Genomic DNA, 13,088 nt, shown 5'->3' on the forward strand with positions numbered 1-13,088 from the left:
TGCTTTTAAGTTGCTTGGCTTTATCTGGGAATAATGGTGTGAGTACGGTAATACCTGCCAAAAAACATGGTATTGTGCAAAAGAAGATACAGTCAAACCTCGGTTGTCAAGCGTAATCCATTCCAGAAGCCTGTTCGGCTTCCAAAATGTTTGACAACCGAGGCACAGCTTCCAATTGGTTGCAGGAGCTTCCTGCACTCAAGCAGAAGCTGCGCCGCACTTTTGGCTTCTGAAAAACGTTCAAAAACCAGAGCATTTACTTCGGGCTTTCGGCATTCGGGAGCCGAGGTTTGACTGTACTGTTATTGGGGCAATTGAATTTGAGGCCCTGCTTGACAACTGGCTTTGCATTGCCTTCTTCCATTTTTGTGTGAACCCCTCTTGCTTTTCTCAGCCTTGACATCACCGATCGAGTACCAGAGGAACCACAGTGGTCCTGGTGGCGGCGGCGGCAGCAGCAATAGCAGTGGCCCTAGCACCTGCCCTGGAATCCCCAGCTCCAGCCGTAGCAGGCCTTCCCGGATCCCGCAGCCGGTCCGACACCATTCCCCAGTCCTGGTCTCCTCTGCAGCCTCAGTCCAAGCAGAGGCAGACAAGATGTCAGGTATGTCCATTCACAATTCCTCCCTGCCTCCCCACACCACCACCACCCTAGAGGCGGGCCTTAGCCAGGCAGGCAGGCACCCGGTACCAAACGCTCAGCAGAACGCTCCAGAGAGAGAACCCGAGAAGATCCCCAAGATGAAAGCGATGGAGAGCCCCCGGAAGGCATCGGGAAGCGCTTGCGGCTCGGCAGATGTGGATCAGAGGGAATGCCGCGGGAACTCGGAGGAGATCCGTTCGAGGAGCAGCGTAGGATCGCTGGCGCTGGGGAAACCGAGGCCCGGAGCCGTCTCGCCAATAAACTCTCCTCCCGCAATGACTTTCCCTTCTCCTTTTGGCAAGGAAGCAGCCTTTCCTCCCAGCAGCCCCCTGCAGAAGGGCTCCTTTTGGAGCTCCATCCCAGCATCCCCTGTCAGCCGCCCCGGCTCCTTCACTTTTCCCGGGGACAGTGACTCCCTCCAGCGCCAGGTCCACCGCCACTCTTCACACAGCAAGGACACAGACCGCATGAGCACATGTTCCTCGACCAGCGAGCAGTCAGTACACTCCACCCAGAGTAATGGGGTAAGAGCTGGAGCGCTTCTATCCTGCGAGCTCCTCTAAAAACAAAAAAAAATCTTCCCATGCTCCTCCTCCCTTCCTGTGCGTTGCCATCATTCTCCGTACTAACTTCTGGCTCTCTGGTGCTGCACCGCTGCTCTGAAATAATAATAATCAGTCGCTCCCAGTCTTTCTATGCAAATCTCAGTAGAAACGTATGTCGCCTCTCTGTGTGTATACATAAGACATGAACTTGCAGTATGTATACAGACACGAAGAAAGCCTTTCTAACTCTAAATGTGACTTCCACCTCTGCTGGGGCGGGGGGGAAATCTGCTAGTCTGGTTTCTACTAACTTGCTGTTGGCTTCCTCCCCCTCTAACACGAAGGCACAAATTAACATTCTGTGTACAGCTGCCCTGGTGGAGCTCAGTTCGCGCCTCACCTGTGTTTCCATAGGCAGGTTTCCTTAGGGATTCCCCTCCTGTTCACATACATGCATACAATTCACACCCCGTGCCACCCCAGCGAGACTTTGAAGAAAATAAGAATCACCCCGCTGGATCAAAGCAAAGATCCATTCTGTTCCCAACATTGGCCAGCCAAATGAACCCAAGATACCCACATGGCAGTACATGAATTCAACACTCCACTCCTCTCCCCTAAACTCTCCGACATCCAGTATTCAGAGAACATGGAGGTTCTGTTAGGCAGCGCTTCCTGTGTTTCAGTTGAGCTGAAGCATTCTGTTGACTTTTGTCTTTTAAAAATCCGTACCTGGTCAAGGAATCTTCCAGCGTCACAAAATTTAATCCTGATAAATACACTTAGTGCACACAGATAGAAGGCTACCGTGATCAAACCTCCAAGCTAAATACCTTCTGTTCTCTAAGAAGCGCTGCACTGGGGCCACCTGGAGATTTCGTTTTTCAGCCCGCTCTGCGAGGAAAGATCAGGTTGTCGGCCAGCAGACCTCGGCTCCTTTTCTTTAAAGCTGCCAATCTGGAAATACAACATGGCAGTCAAAGGACACCTATTGTTATTTTCAGAATAATCATTCTTCAGGGGGGATGCAATAGTTGCATCCTCAAACTCGATGCTGGTCTTAAAGCCACACTCTTTTAACCCCACCCCCACCCCAATTTAAGTGTGTGGTACACTTCTTCAGCTCCTTTCACAGCTTCCGCACAACCTCGATCGCACATCACTTGGCCTTCAGAACCTTTCTTGAAAGCATGCACTACTTGGTTGAATTTTTTTTTAACAATGTAGACCTCTTCTGATTTTCTCTTTCACTCACTGTATCGTAGCTGTAGGGTAAGAAATTCCGCTTTGCATGTTTGTTCTGTTTCTGAGCTCCTGTTATATTTATTTGATTTGGCTTTGGCATACCTCCTTAAATTGTTTTCATAGCTTAGGGAAATGTCAGCTTGGCAGCCAGCGTAAAAAAAAAGTTGTTCACAGTAAGGGATGGGGCTGTTCAAGGTAGTATTTCTATGTGTTCTTAATATGCTGCTTGGGGGGGGATGCCATTTCTCCATATGGAGAAAATGTGCTGCAGAGGCGGATAGCTTCATACTAGGAACTAGCTGTCTTGGGTTCGAGACTATACCTATGCATCAGGCAAATAGCCAGAAGTGGCTTAAATTTAAAGCAAAACAAATCTTTTAAGAGGACTCGGCAGTTATTTGAAGGGAGATTGCCTTAATTTTTTTAAAAAAAATGCTTCTTAGACTCTTACACATAGGGGAAATAATAATTGTCCCTCCACCACCCATTCACTAAAGGTGGATACTGTTCATTTCACCAGCAAACAGGAAGATTTGAAATAGGAATCTCACCATTAATAGAAACGCCACCTTCCCCTTTAGGCTTAGCAGTATATTTCTTCCCCGATTAACTTTCCTTTTCCAGATACTGTATTGGGATAAAGGAACGACATACTTCCCTGTATCAGTGGCTGAAAACATCTTGTCCCCAAGTCATTTTTGCAGAATCTGTGAATTTGTTAAATTACTGCCAATCTCTGATTTCAGCCAAATAAAAAAATGTAGGGTTTTTTTTAAATAGTTCAGGCATCTGGTGTTCTTGAGCCCAGAATGGGTACTATCCAGTGCTTTCTGGACAGAATGAATTTAGCAGCACTGGGATGGGCAGGGCATGCACCTTACGAACTCTAGAAAAGGCAGTGTAAGGTGACTTAGTGAGCCATTTCTGATAAAGTGATCCCACTAAACCATAGCTTATCACACCAGAAGGTAGTGTCAGTCCCACACCACTTGTTACTCACCAGCTTTAACTTGGCTATTTTAAATTGCAATTCCCTGTTGCATCTGGAATGGGGAACTGAGATTTAATGTTGGTTTACTAACCAATATCTTAAGCTGCTGTTGGGTACTGCTTTTAAGCTCCTGATGAGTAAACAGGCTGGTGCTTGCTTGTTTAATGGAAGGTTTACAGAGATTTTCTTAAGCCCAAATGTGCATCCTTTCCCTAAGAAAGGAGGCTAAATGATTAGTGCATGAACATAATAGCCACAGGTTCACACTTATTGATGGGATATTAAGAACATAAGCCCTCCTCCAACTACTGATCAGTTTAATTTACTTGCTCTGTTTATTAGATTACAGCTCTTTGGGGTCTATCTAGATTCTGAAAAATCTCAGTACTCATATGGTTCGTGTAAAGGTTTGATTTTAATACAAGCTTATTGAAATGATTATTCTTAGGCGCTAATGTCATGGAAGAGAGGCATTCTCTCCCCCTCCTCCCCGGTATTTTTGTAAACTATCTCCTTTTTCCTCCTTGTTTTCCTCTCTCTACCTGATTGGTTCACCGACAGAGTGAAAGTAGCAGCAGTAGCAATATCTCCACCATGCTGGTGACACACGATTATACGGCAGTGAAGGAGGATGAGATTAATGTCTACCAAGGAGAAGTCGTGCAAATTCTAGCCAGCAACCAACAGAACATGTTTTTGGTGTTCCGAGCCGCCACTGACCAGTGCCCCGCAGCCGAGGGCTGGATCCCCGGCTATGTCCTGGGGCATACCAGTGCAGTCACCATTGAGAACCCCGATGGAACAATGAAGTAAGTGTCTTGAGTGCTCCTTTTAAGGTGGACGTTTTTGGTAAGCTTGTTAGTTTGTCATGCACCCCAGAGGAGTGGCTGTGTTGGTCTGTTGCAGCAGGAAAACAGACACGTGATACATCTGGCTGGCTGTCATGGACTGGTTGGACACAAAGGAATGCTGGGAGGAACCAGCTGAGGAACCTTCCAAGGGAAGGAGCCTCAGACCTGGAGATTGGTGGTAGGACAACAGTGAGAAGACTGGGAAGATGAGATGTTAGAAGCTGAAGAGGTAACAGGGCTTAGTGAGCAGGGGGAGTTTGTGGCAGAAGCAGGGAAGAGGGAAGCCAGGAGGCAGAGATGGGTCAGGCCGCCTCGAAAATAAGGGACCAGCAGCCAAAATAAGGGATTTTGGCTTAGCTTATGCATAAATCCGCCACTGAGGAAGCCATGCTGCTTTGGCTGCAACTGACTGTGTTTTGCAGGGGGTTGGACTAGATGATCCTAAGGGTCTACAACTCCAACCAAAGAAGAGTGGCAGACAAAACTGATGAACGACGTCAAGATGGCAAAGCCTACAGGCAGAATTAGAAACCAGGAAGAGGACCTCTTTAATAAAGATGGGGAAAGTTTATAATTTAGTTGAAAAGCTATTGTAAAGAGTTACATACATTGGTAGGATTGACAGAAAACTTGTAGTAAAAATGTGAACTATGGATGGACAAATGATTTATAAAAATAGAGTTATGAAAGGGATGCAGAGGGGGAAATCACTACATTAAGATGCTGCACTGATTGGAGGGGATGCTAAGCAGCACGTCAGGGCTGCCGTCATCCTGGCGTGAGGAGTTCCATCAGCCCTTCCGCGCCCGAGAGGGGGGGGAGGGAGAGAGACTCTCACCCACGCCACCTGCGAGCCCAGCATGAGGCGGTTGCGGTGCCGCGGCAGCCACTGAAGCACCACCCTTCTGCATCCCTCCCCATCCCCTCCTCTTCCTCCTCCCTCAGGCCACCTCCTCCGCTGCCACTGCTTCCCTTGGCAGCGCGGCAGAAGTCTCGGAAGAGAGGGGCTGCCTGCCTGCCCGCCGCCACCCATCTCCTCACGACACGCACCTGAGGGGGGAAAGGGAGAGGCGGAGACGCGGCAGCTCGTGTTTGCGCTCTCTGGCACGGCGGAGGACCCCGAGCCGCTGCTTCCCTCCCAAGTCAGGCGAACGTGAAACCCGGGGAATTTAAGGGACATCATCAATAAGGGACAGCAGCGGGACATGGTGCTAGGATAAGGGAGTTTCCCGCCAAATAAGGGACGGTTGACAGCTATGGTCAGGCCTATGAAGAGTCACAGGTGTTTCCCCCCCCCTTTTTTTTCTTTCGTGGAAAGGTAAGTCTGAGGCCTAGTTTTCACTGAGGTGAAGAATCTGGAGTGGTTGAAGCTAGACGCAGATGGGAGCTCACATAACAGAGTGCTTTCTCATGCAAAAATAAATCAATCTTTTCACAAAGAAAACTTACATGTGAAAGAGGAAGCTGAGCTCGAATTCTTCCCCCGATATATAGTTTTCTATGGGAGAAAACTTTTTTGTATGGATGGGAAAAAATAACTGAGCCCTGCAGTCCGAAAGGGTGCAGCCTAGACACAGGTTTACAAATGCAGCAAGAACTAGGCTCAAACTAGTTGTTCCTGTAAAAATGATGACAGAATTCATACTCTTTGGGCCAAGGCCACCAGAAGAAGCATGTCATTTCATCGATCATTTGTTCGTATACTCACTGTTTGGTGGATTATCCGTCCGATGTTCCTCCTTCTGCATGTTTTAATGTTTTCCAAGGCAAGGGTCCAGCTAATCACTATGCTGTTGTGTTCTGGCTTCAGGAAGTCGTCATCTTGGCACACAGCACTCCGTCTAAGGAAGAAATCTGAGAAAAAAGATAAAGACAGCAAAAGGGAAGGCAAGCTGGAAAATGGTTACCGTAAATCTCGAGATGGACTTGCCAATAAGGTTTCCGTGAAGGTAACCTTTCTTCCTCGTGTTCTTAGTTGTTCTTAGTCTATACAGTACAACAAGTATCTCACTTTAACAATACTTTTTTTACTTGAAATACATTTGCACCAGTGTTCTTTTCTACCTTTCATTACTAGAGATACAAAGTGCTGAAGACCTGTTTTCATGTCGTGTTTTAGGGCAACTGTATATAATTCAGATTTGAGTATCCCTGGTCAAGCTAACCTACATACTGGAGAGTAAATCCCACTAAACTCAGTCTTATTAGGATTGCACTGTAAATGTGATACCATTTAAAGGGGGGGGGATATCAGCTAGTAGGATTCTTGCAGAAATATGGTGGGTTGCGCCTTCTGTATTTCAAAATCTGTCGTTAACATGCAACTAGAGCCGTGGTTGAAAACTTCACGTGGGAATAGGTAGTAGGAGTGAAGGCTTAAGATTGGAACTGGGTCCAGAAGAAGGAACTCTCTGATGTAGGTATTCTCAGGTAAAGGGTGAAAGCCTGGGTTGACTATAGCAGTGTATTTTTTTGTGTTGGGAGGGAAGAATGGGGGAAAGTTTTCATCAGGAAAAAAAGATGGCTGGACTCAGGAAAGGAGTAGGTGCAACAGCTTTTAAGAAAACCATTAACAACCAATAAAAGTTTTGCAGCCTGAACAAGAACAGTAGACACCTTGTAGTAGCTTTGTTGTTGTTTAATCGTTTAGTCATGTCCAACTCTTCGTGACCCCATGGACCAGAGCATGCCAGGCACTCCTGTCTTCCACTGCCTCCCGCAGTTTGGTCAAAGTCATGTTGGTAGCTTCGAGAACACTATCTCATCCTCTGTCGTTCCCTTCTCCTTGTGCCCTCCATCTTTTCCAACATCAGGGTCTTTTCCAGGGAGTCTTCTCTTCTCATGAGGTGGCCAAAGTATTGGAGCCTCAGCTTCAGGATCTGTCCTTCCAGTGAGCACTCAGGGCTGATTTCCTTAAGAATGGAGAGGTTTGATCTTGCTCTCCAGCACCATAATTCATAATTGTAGTAGCTACGTTTATGCATTGCTAAGGACCTCATGTTGGAAAACAATAGGTGTACATTGTCTTATGGTTGAATTCAGCAGCTTGCCAGGCGAAACAATCCCCACCCCCATCTGTCCCTGAGCCAATTTCAAGGGACACAGTGGCAAGGGAGGAAGAAGCCCCGTTGTGTAAGTCAAAGTCATCTTTGCACAAGGTTTTGACCAATGGGGCTCGTTCAGTGCATTTTGCACACTGAATGGCTGCCCGCTTTTAACAACAAACCCCTTCCTTCCTTATGGAACAGCAAAATGCACAAAGAGACTGCAGATGGTACAGATAAAGCTCGTTCAGCTTTGTTCAAGGAGTTATATTACAGAGAAGATTACTCACTTTCATTTTTTCTGGAGTGCATGAGTCAACTTTCAGTACACACAGGTTGAGCTCACAGGAAGCAACCGTTTGCTCAGAGAACAAATAATACTCTTGACCTGTTAGCAGTTTTAAGGCAGAAGTGCACATGCCCTATGTTGGCCAAACCGCCTTTAACATCAATCCGCAGTTCAGAAGTTAAAAAAAGCATCTTTTCTGAGTCCTAATTAATCCTTTCAGAAGCAGTAGTAACAACCGCTTCCTCAGTGTATTGACAGTCATTTTACTACCATGAGTTAGGATATTAGATTATGTAAGAAGAGATAAATCATCTCTTTCCAACAGAATTTTGTTTATCTGATGCAGCATCCATAACAGACCACAGGTGCATGACAGAAGCCTCCAAAAGTTTACAAAGCTTTAATATCAAATAAATCCCTTTGCCATGACTTCCTACAATAAATCCAGATCCATACTTCTACACCCCATTTTAAACATTTTCAGTACCCCCAAAAAGAGCAGTTCTCAAGTCAAATATATTATCAATATCATATATATATATATATATATATGATATTGATAGAGCTGGACCATAAAGAAGGCTGATCGCCGAAGAATTGATGCTTTTGAATTATGGTGCTGGAGGAGACTCTTAAGAGTCCCATGGACTGCAAGAAGATCAAACCTCTCCATTCTGAAGGAAATCAGCCCTGAGTGCTCACTGGAAGGACAGATCGTGAAGCTGAGGCTCCAATACTTTGGCCACCTCATGAGAAGAGAAGACTCCCTGGAAAAGACCCTGATGTTGGGAAAGATGGAGGGCACAAGGAGAAGGGGACGACAGAGAATGAGATGGTTGGATGGTGTTCTTGAAGCTACCAGCATGAGTTTGATCAAACTGCGGGAGGCAGTGGAAGACAGGAGTGCCTGGCGTGCTCTGGTCCATGGGGTCACAAAGAGTCGGACACGACTAAACGACTAAACAACAACAACAGGTTGGCTGGAGCTGGGACAGAGCAATGGGAGCTGACTCTGTCACGGGGATTTGAACCGCCAACTGAATCCCACTTCAAACATTGGGATTGATACAATCGCCAATCCTTTCAGTCTGCAGTAAGACCCACTGCATTCAATGGAACTTACTAAGTATCCACAGGATTGCACCCCTAGGCTGCACTATATCCTTACTTGGAGTGTTACAGAACTGAATGCAGTATACTTCTAAGTAGACAGATGTATAAGAACACACTGCTAGATGCAGTTACTCACTGTATACATGCATCCCCTACTTTAAATAGTTTAGAGCTGAGTTCTCGACCTGATGATACCTAGCTCAAATGTAGTTCTGGCAGTGGAAGACAGAAGTGCCTGGCGTGCTCTGGTCCAATGGGGTCACGAAGAGTCGGACACGACTAAACGACTAAACAAACAACATATATATATATATATATATATATATGCTTTCGTAGATTTTCACGGGTACAGGAATGCAGGTTTTGGTGTCTTCGGGTGTCTTCCCGTGTAAGAGTTGGGGTGTCTAGGCGACGTTTCGACGAGGTCTCACTCGTCATCTTCAGGCTGGTGCTTTCGGCTTCTTGTTACTGGAACAGAGCATCTGTTCTGTTCCAGTAACAAGAATACTGTTCTGTAACAAGCATACTGCTCTGTTCCAGTAACAAGAAGCCGAAAGCACCAGCCTGAAGATGACGAGTGAGACCTCGTCGAAACGTCGCCTAGACACCCCAACTCTTACACGGGAAGACACCCGAAGACACCAAAACCTGCATATATATATATATATATATATGCTTTCGTAGATTTTCACGGGTACAGGAATGCAGGTTTTGGTGTCTTCGGGTGTCTTCCCGTGTAAGAGTTGGGGTGTCTAGGCGACGTTTCGACGAGGTCTCACTCGTCATCTTCAGGCTGGTGCTTTCGGCTTCTTCGAGTGAGACCTCGTCGAAACGTCGCCTAGACACCCCAACTCTTACACGGGAAGACACCCGAAGACACCAAAACCTGCATATATATATATATATATATATATATATATATATATATATATGCTTTCGTAGATTTTCACGGGTACAGGAATGCAGGTTTTGGTGTCTTCGGGTATCTTCCCGTGTAAGAGTTGGGGTGTCTAGGCGACGTTTCGACGAGGTCTCACTCGTCATCTTCAGGCTGGTGCTTTCGGCTTCTTGTTACTAGAACAGAGCAGGATCTCAGTGTTTGAGTTCCTATAAATACTGTTGAGGGGGTGTGGTGTATAGCCTCCAACGTTCTGGGCAGAGAGGAAGTTCCTAGGTTAATGTGCCTTTTCTTCTTTTGTTCATTAATTACTTGAGGGATATCTTGAGTGATTACTTGAGTGATATTCTGAGTACCACTTAGGAGGGTCATTAGGTGTGGATTAGTTGCTAAAGCTTTCGTGTCTTGACCTCTTGACCTTGTAAAGAGTTTTTCTGAGAAGATGGCTGTACTGCACTTAGTTGTGCTCTGGCTTGGCTTCGTGTATAGGGGCGAGCTGTGGTTTTGTGCCCTGTGCCGGCCAGATCTGTGTAGGGATTGCAGGGGGGTGCAGCATCCGGAGGTGCCACTATGGTTTGGCTACTGGATGGTGTCTGTAATTTATCTGTGGAGAGGGTCTGGGTTTGGGTCTGGTGTGGTTGATTGGAGATGGCGTTCTGTGTGCCTCTGGTTCTGGTGTCGGTTTTTGTGGGGAGGGCTAATTTCCAGATGTCTGGCAGGCGGGACGTGTCGTCACGCTTGTTCATGTTGTGAGGGTGTTTCTCTGTCTCGATGGCTTCCATGATTATTCTCTTGTGGTGATGTTCCATGTTAAAGAGCAATTTGGAATCTGCAAAATTAATTTCGTGTCCTGTTTCTTTCATGTGTTGGTAAAGAGAGGAAGTTTTTTCTTCTTTTTTGACGGCATTCTTGTGTTCTGCGATACGTGCATTTATTCGTCTGTTTGTTTGTCCAATGTACGTGGCTGGGCAGACTTTGCAGGGTATTTCATAGACCCCTTGGTTTTCTAACTGGATTTTATCTTTTGGGTTTCTGAGGATATTGGCTATTTTTTGGTTGGTGCAAAAGGCTGTTTTGATATTGTGTTTATGGAGGATTTTGCTAATTTTATCTGTAGTGCCCTTGATATAAGGAAGGAGGGCCATGCCATTGTTTTCTTCTGTGTCTTGGTTTTTGGGGGGTGTTTCTTTTTGGATTAGCTTCGTAACCCTGTTTTGCTGGTATCCGTTGGCGATTAACACATTTGAGAGATTCTGTAACTCAGTTGTCAAGTGGTCTTTGTCAGCCAGGCGTTTGGTTCTGGAGATGAGAGTCTTGGCTACGGAGTTTATTTGTGCAGGGTGGTGGTGTGATTGTGCATGTAAGTAGCGGTTGGTGTGTGTTTTTTTCCGGTAGATAGTGTAGATTAGCCCTCCCCACAAAAACCGACACCAGAACCAGAGGCACACAGAACGCCATCTCCAATCAACCACACCAGACCCAAACCCAGACCCTCTCCACAGATAAATTACAGACACCATCCAGTAGCCAAACCATAGTGGCACCTCCGGATGCTGCACCCCCCTGCAATCCCTACACAGATCTGGCCGGCACAGGGCACAAAACCACAGCTCGCCCCTATACACGAAGCCAAGCCAGAGCACAACTAAGTGCAGTACAGCCATCTTCTCAGAAAAACTCTTTACAAGGTCAAGAGGTCAAGACACGAAAGCTTTAGCAACTAATCCACACCTAATGACCCTCCTAAGTGGTACTCAGAATATCACTCAAGTAATCACTCAAGATATCCCTCAAGTAATTAATGAACAAAAGAAGAAAAGGCACATTAACCTAGGAACTTCCTCTCTGCCCAGAACGTTGGAGGCTATACACCACACCCCCTCAACAGTATTTATAGGAACTCAAACACTGAGATCCTGCTCTGTTCTAGTAACAAGAAGCCGAAAGCACCAGCCTGAAGATGACGAGTGAGACCTCGTCGAAACGTCGCCTAGACACCCCAACTCTTACACGGGAAGACACCCGAAGACACCAAAACCTACATATATATATATATATATATATATATATATATATATATATATATATATATATTATCAAGACAAACTGTTATATAAATATCACTTCCATACAGCTCTAACAGAACAATAGATGGAATTGTTACTCACTTTAAGGGGGGGGGGAGCATTTCTGAACCATTGTAGGTGAGAATACTTTGGGCTAGACTTGTAGTGAATAAAATTCTCTCTGTATAACATCATCATGTACAGTGGTATCTCTGGTTACGAACTTAATTCGTTCTGGAGGTCCGTTCTTAACCTGAAAGCGTTCTCAACCTGAGGTACCACTTTAGCAAATGGGACTTCTCGGTGCTGCTGCGCCGCTGGCGCACGATTTCTGTTCTCATCCTGAGGTAAAGTTCTTAACCCGAGGTACTATTTCTGGGTTAGCAGAGTCTGTAACCCAAAGTGTTTGTAACCCGAGGTAGCACTGTAATATCATAGAGCCATCATACTGGCACCATGGTTGGGTGATGTCACAGATGATATTTGGTCACAATGGATCCACCAGGATTCTGAGCACTCCACAATTCCTGTGCTGAATGAAAAGGGAGTGTACAAAGATTTTCAACCTGCCTGAATTTTACCTGGAGATTAGATCTTCAGAGGAGCAGGGGGCATTGTAATCTGGTACATCTTCAGAGACCCAGCAAAGGGGATATTTCTTGGTGGCGTTGTCAGTCAGCAATGTACTGCTTTATCTTTTCAGGAAACATTTTGGCATAAAAATCTCACTGCTGGTCTCTAAATGTCCCATTTTAGGGAATGTAATGGGAAAAGCTTTGTTAGTACAAGTGCACAGAAAATACCACATTGTCTATTGATCATGATATGTTAAGTACGCCTGGCTATGCTGATTATTGTTGACCTTACAACATCATTGAGTACAACTTCACACAGTCTTCTATGTCAACAGTTGACAGATGTTTAGACTTCAGTTTTTAACCTTATTGTCCTTAAGAAATGTCTGGAGACTTTCGAAATGCTAACATTTTTCAACTTCCCTTTTCAGCTTCTCAACCCCAACTACATTTATGATGGTAAGTTGTGTTTAAGTTCACTGTTGCCAATAGTATGAAAATACATTTTTTCATTACAAAGGCAGAGGAAGTCTAAAATGCATTTAAAATGCGGCTGGTGAGCCTGCTAAGCCAGCAGAGGGAACTATCTGTGAGGCTGCAAAATGTCTGGGGAGTCGTAGATACAATCCCTCTTCAGACATTTTCTAAATACCATAATGGCCAAACCAGTGGGCACCAGAAATGGGCCTTGGTGCTGAACAGTAGTCAGTGATGGGTGAGCCACGTGATCTGACTAAAATCTTTTCAGTTTAAATGTAGAGATGTATTTTATCAGAGAGGCAATAGCAGAGATACAGTTTCTCCAATATCTTGGTTAAGTCGTGAGAA

The 13,088-nt window shown here is 45.6% G+C and overlaps 2 protein-coding genes across 12 annotated transcripts in view; one reads left to right on the forward strand and one right to left on the reverse strand.

Moving 5' to 3' along the window:
• The window catches only part of TRIO (trio Rho guanine nucleotide exchange factor), a 284,165-nt gene that overhangs the window by 260,958 nt on the left and 10,119 nt on the right, over positions 1-13,088 (forward strand). For 5 of the 6 annotated variants that reach the window (XM_081206097.1, XM_081206099.1, XM_081206098.1 and 2 more), the window contains exons 48-51: positions 395-1,167; positions 3,986-4,233; positions 6,086-6,224; positions 12,692-12,719. In XM_081206097.1, the coding sequence (XP_081062223.1) occupies positions 395-1,167; positions 3,986-4,233; positions 6,086-6,224; positions 12,692-12,719 (1,188 nt within the window). Of the gene's footprint in view, positions 1-394; positions 1,168-3,985; positions 4,234-6,085; positions 6,225-12,691; positions 12,720-13,088 lie in introns of those variants that run through there. The other variant, XM_081206102.1, reaches the window with a different exon arrangement.
• The window catches only part of LOC308593903 (uncharacterized protein), a 57,042-nt gene that overhangs the window by 7,559 nt on the left and 36,395 nt on the right, over positions 1-13,088 (reverse strand). For 4 of the 6 annotated variants that reach the window (XM_081206701.1, XM_081206704.1, XM_081206703.1 and 1 more), the window contains exons 3-4: positions 5,984-6,129; positions 2,022-2,145 (exon numbers count right to left, since the gene is read on the reverse strand). In XM_081206701.1, the coding sequence (XP_081062827.1) occupies positions 2,032-2,145; positions 5,984-6,129 (260 nt within the window). In that variant the 3' untranslated portion in view covers positions 2,022-2,031. Of the gene's footprint in view, positions 1-1,173; positions 2,146-5,983; positions 6,130-13,088 lie in introns of those variants that run through there. The other 2 variants (XR_014011075.1, XM_081206700.1) reach the window with 1 other exon arrangement.

This window comes from Podarcis bocagei (assembly GCF_964188305.1).
Source record: "Podarcis bocagei genome assembly, chromosome: 8".
Lineage (NCBI taxonomy): Eukaryota > Metazoa > Chordata > Lepidosauria > Squamata > Lacertidae > Podarcis > Podarcis bocagei.